Here is a 4,287-nt window from a genome sequence, read left to right as displayed (position 1 = left end):
CCCCCCCCTCCCCCACACACACGACCACACAACACACATGTACGCATGTGGGCGTGCAGTTGCTCCCCGACACAGCTCACACACACCTCCAAACCCACGGGGAAACCGAACACATCAGGCAACTGGCCCTGCAGGCGCATGCAACTTGCCCCTTTCGAAGGCCGGCCGATGCTCAGCCAGGCACAAGCACACAGCTGCCCGTTCGCGACCTCTTTCCTTTTCTCTCTCCCCGGTACACACGCACTGATGATGTCCGCCCGCGCCCGGTGCCCTGGCAAGTGGCCCCCGGCCCCCGGCCCCCGGCCCCCCCCCCCCACAAAGGGGCCCCTCCCCCCCCCGGCTCCCCCCCCGGGGGTGGGGCACCCGGGCGCCCCCCCCCCCCCCCCCCCCCCCACTCAAGAAACCCCCCCGGCCGGCCCCGGTGACCTAATAGCGGAGTTTTCACGCGCGCCACAGGCCCCGATGCTCGGTCCGCGTGATCATGCTACCGATGGGGCGCCCCGATCGTCGGCATCTCATGCATGCATTCCGCCCTCGTTCCCGCGACTGGCCGGCAGGGGGGGGGGGGGGGGCGGCGGCGGCGGGGGCGGCGGGCAGACCGGTGCTGGGGACGCTTTTTCCGCAGCAGCCCTCCTTGCGATCTGGGCAAGAATTGCCATTTCCTCCTGTCCCCTCTCGCGCCTCCCGCTCGCTCCCACCCGCGATCGCCAGCACCCCTGCCCCGACCCCCGGCTCCATCCCTTGGCTTCGCATCCGCCCAGGCACAAACCCACTTCAGCGCACGCGCACACATGTGGCTTGATGGCCTCGGCGCCCTTCGGCCGGACGTCGGGCGCCTGGCCGCGTCGACCGACGAGCCGCTGACCGCCGCAATCGCGCTCGATCTGCTCATTGGTCTCCTCTGCGGAGGCATCGGCCAGACCACTCTCCCCCCGGCGTGCTGCCTCGCGGAGAATGGCGGCCGCTGGGTTGGCGGATCGACCGGCGGGTCGGACGTCAACCGCACTCTGCCAGCGTCACTGGCCGCGACCGGCGCGGCAGCACTTCTCTACCACATCCCAGCGGCCAACGCCGGCTCCTTTGCCCAGCTCGTCCAGCAGGTATGGCAGGCCGGCTCAGTTGGGTCTTCTTCTTTTTTTTTTCGGGCCCTTCTTGCCCCCTTCCCTTCGGATCGCTTGCCTTGGGGCTGACTCTACTCCGGGCCCCCCTCCCCCCTCCCCTCTGACGCCGACTTCCTCACGATGGCAGGTGGCCACCGAGACACTGGGCTTCTCCTTTGCGCGCCTGTCTCCGACCCTGGACCACTGCATGGCACCCAATGAGGCGCAGGCGCCCGCTTTGGAGCCACGGACCGCGTGGCCCACCGAGGACATCGTCCAGAGCTCGTCCACCTTGGCCCGGCTGCTGGCGTGCGACGGGGCCAAGGGCTTCTCGGAGGCCTTCGACCCGGAGGTGCTGGCACTGCGCCTGGGACTGACCCCCGGGCCGGCTGGGCGCCCGATCTTCCGCTTGGATACCGACCGAGCGGCGGCCCTGGCCGCGGAGCAATCCTCCGCCGCCGCGGCCACCCTGCCCCTGACCTCCAGCAATGCCACAGGCTTCGCGCTGAATGCCCCGCCGCCCGTGCCGCCCAAGGCCCATCCCGACTGCGAGCGCGTCCTACCCATCATGCTGGACTTGGCCACGCGCATGCCGGTCCCGGCACGCGGGCTTGACACCCGGGGCGTGCCGCTTTTCCTTCGGGCCGGCTGCGGCTGCCATGTGCCTGGCCGATGTGCTGATGGCCGGTGCGCGCCCCCGGTGCGGGTGGTCCTTGTCGAGCGCGCGGCCGACCTGCCGGCGGCTCTGCAGCAGGATATCCTGGCCGCCCTGCGGCCATTGGTGGCCCCTCGCGCGGCAGATCCCTGCCCTCGGTGCCAGCCCGCCTGCCGGGCCCCGCTCTCGGGGCCGGAAAATGTCTTCACCCTCTTTGTGCTGGTGGACCCCCTCCCGCTGACGGCCGAGGAGGACCTCGCCCCTCAGGAGGACGAGGGGTCCGGGTCGCGGCTTGGCAGTGCTGGTAGCTGCACCAGTGGCCCGGAGCAGCCGGCCTCTCCGCCCGACTCCCCGGCCACCACCCCCGGGGACTGGTGGGATGATGACTCGGGCTTCGGCGGCGCCGGGGCCGTGGCCCTCCCTCGGCGATATGACCGGCGCCGGGAGTGCTCGGCCTTGGCCCCGGCGCCGATGAGCGAAATGGCCGAATACTTTGCTTCCACCGGCGGGGGACGCCGTCCGGCTGCCTGTCCCACCCGCTGGCTTGACTTACAGCCATCCTTTTTACCGGTCTTCCCCTCGCTTGGCCACTCGGGGCCCGGGGCTGCCCGGCAGACTCCCCCCGACCCGACTCGGCCCCCGGGTCAATTGGTGCGCGTGACCTGCTCCCCCAACCGCTTGGGGCCACTCGCCGCTCCCGTTGGCTGACCTGGCCCAATTACAACCCCCCTCCCGGGTCGCCCGGCTGGCAGTACCATTTCCCACTGATCAGTGAGCACCTTATGACCCAGTCCGGGAGCCTGCACCCGGCGGCGGCGGCGGCACTCTCGCCCGGCCGGGCATCCCGGCCCCCACCCTCGGACGGCAGGCCGGCCCTCTCATGTCGGGTGCGTCATCGGCCTCCCACGCGCGGCACCCCCATCTGCACATGCATCCTCGCGCACGGCCCCTCGTCGTCAAGTGCATGGCGTGCCTTCTGACCGCCTGTTTTCTCCCCATCTTATGGCGTGCGTGTGTGTGTGTCTGTGTGTATGTGTGTATGTGTGTCTGTGTCTGCAGGATCTCGTGCGTCTTTCTTGGGGTGTCCATTGTACACCGGTCGATGAGAAGCTCCTCTCCTTCGCGCGAGGCATTGTGGCGGCCCTACGCGATGATGCCATGTGGCGCTTCGCTCCGGGTCCGGATGCCGTGGAGGCGGCCATCGCCGTGGCCCGGTACGCATGTGCACGATCAAGCCGGCCAGGCTTGAGGCACCCGATGCCCAGGCCGGCGTCAAAATCCACGCCGGCCAGGCGGTTGCCCGGACGTGCGGATGCACCACCGCAGCTCCCCACTGACATGTGCTCCTCTTCCCTCCTTCCCTCCTTCCTTCCGACCGGGCCCCGGCAACAACCAGCACCCTGGCCTTCCTCCAAGGGTCGCCCTACACCACGGCCGATCACATGCTAGCCGCCCTGCGGCGAGTGCTTCCCCATCGGGGTGAGCTGCTCCGGCCGCTGCGCGATGCAGACCTCTCGTCCACCACCGCCGGATTCATTCGGTTTTATTCGGCCCTGGTCGGGGCAACCGCGCATCCGGGAGCCGGCAATTCGTCCTTGGCCTCAGTCGGCCGATATGGCTCGGCCGCGTACCACATGCATCACCACCATCACCACCACCTCTCGTATCACCACATGCACACCCATGGGCCTGGCACGCCGCCCCCGGTTCCCGGCGGCCTGGCCTTCGATTCGTCCTACTGCCCTCCATCGGCCACCGAACAGATCCATGCCAATCTCATGCACCCGGTGGGCAGTGCCTTTCTCCAGTCCATCGCCGGGATTGGCTATTGCATATGCCACTCGCCGCACCACTGGCGCCAGCGGGCGGTCGCCACCGCACAGGCACTCCATGCTGCAGCTGCCGTCCCCCATCCGGCCGGCACGTCTCTATGCATTGACTGTGGACTTGTCTTGCCGGGGCAGCATGCCGCCAGTTTGGGCCGTCGGGCATCGGCCTCCTCGCCGCCTCCGCCGCCGGGCCCGCCGCCGTCGCCCCCGGCCCCGGTGCAGACCGCAGGCCGCGAACGATTGGACGACATTTTCCATCGCACCCGGCGGATAGCGGCCCTTTGCGCGGCCCACCCTCTGCCCTTGTGAACTGGCGCAGGCCCCTGTACGGCTCCGAAACAAGGCGGGGGGAAAAGAGCAGCGCGCGAAGGCCACAGGCCAGAGGAGGATAGCAAGCGCAGTCGGGTGGGCGCGGCCTCCCACGTCTCGCACACTCCGAGCGAGACGTTCCCCCGCCCGGACCAAATAGACCACACACAGACCGATCAGAACATGCCCCCTCTCAAGGTTGCCTGCTTTTTGCCTTGTCCTTTTTGATCGAATCAAAACACGGCATCTACCGCGTAAATCCCCGCGTAATTTTTGCCCATATGGTGATTCCCTCTGGCCGGCGCGTGATCCACAGTTTCGTCTGGAAAATCATCCCCCAAGTGCCGTGGAGGACTCTCGGACCAAATAGGCTGCCCGGGGGGGGGCCGGGGGG

General features: G+C 68.8%; 1 protein-coding gene across 1 annotated transcript; it reads left to right on the top strand.

Annotated features, from left to right (window-relative positions):
- The first annotated feature begins 671 nt into the window (after positions 1 to 671).
- H696_05097 (hypothetical protein) lies at positions 672 to 4,077 on the top strand. Its single transcript, XM_009498948.1, has 5 exons — positions 672 to 1,100; positions 1,249 to 2,406; positions 2,508 to 2,642; positions 2,815 to 2,969; positions 3,152 to 4,077. Exons 1-5 carry the CDS (start codon positions 792 to 794, stop codon positions 3,891 to 3,893), a joined length of 2,499 nt encoding a protein of 832 aa, XP_009497223.1. The 5' UTR covers positions 672 to 791; the 3' UTR covers positions 3,894 to 4,077.
- The last annotated feature ends 210 nt before the right edge of the window (positions 4,078 to 4,287 follow it).

Source organism: Fonticula alba (assembly GCF_000388065.1).
Source record: "Fonticula alba strain ATCC 38817 unplaced genomic scaffold supercont2.9, whole genome shotgun sequence".
In the NCBI taxonomy this organism is placed as follows: Eukaryota; order Rotosphaerida; family Fonticulaceae; genus Fonticula; species Fonticula alba.
The sequence above is the reverse complement of the archived record's forward strand: the minus strand, read 5'-3'. Positions and strand labels throughout refer to the sequence as shown.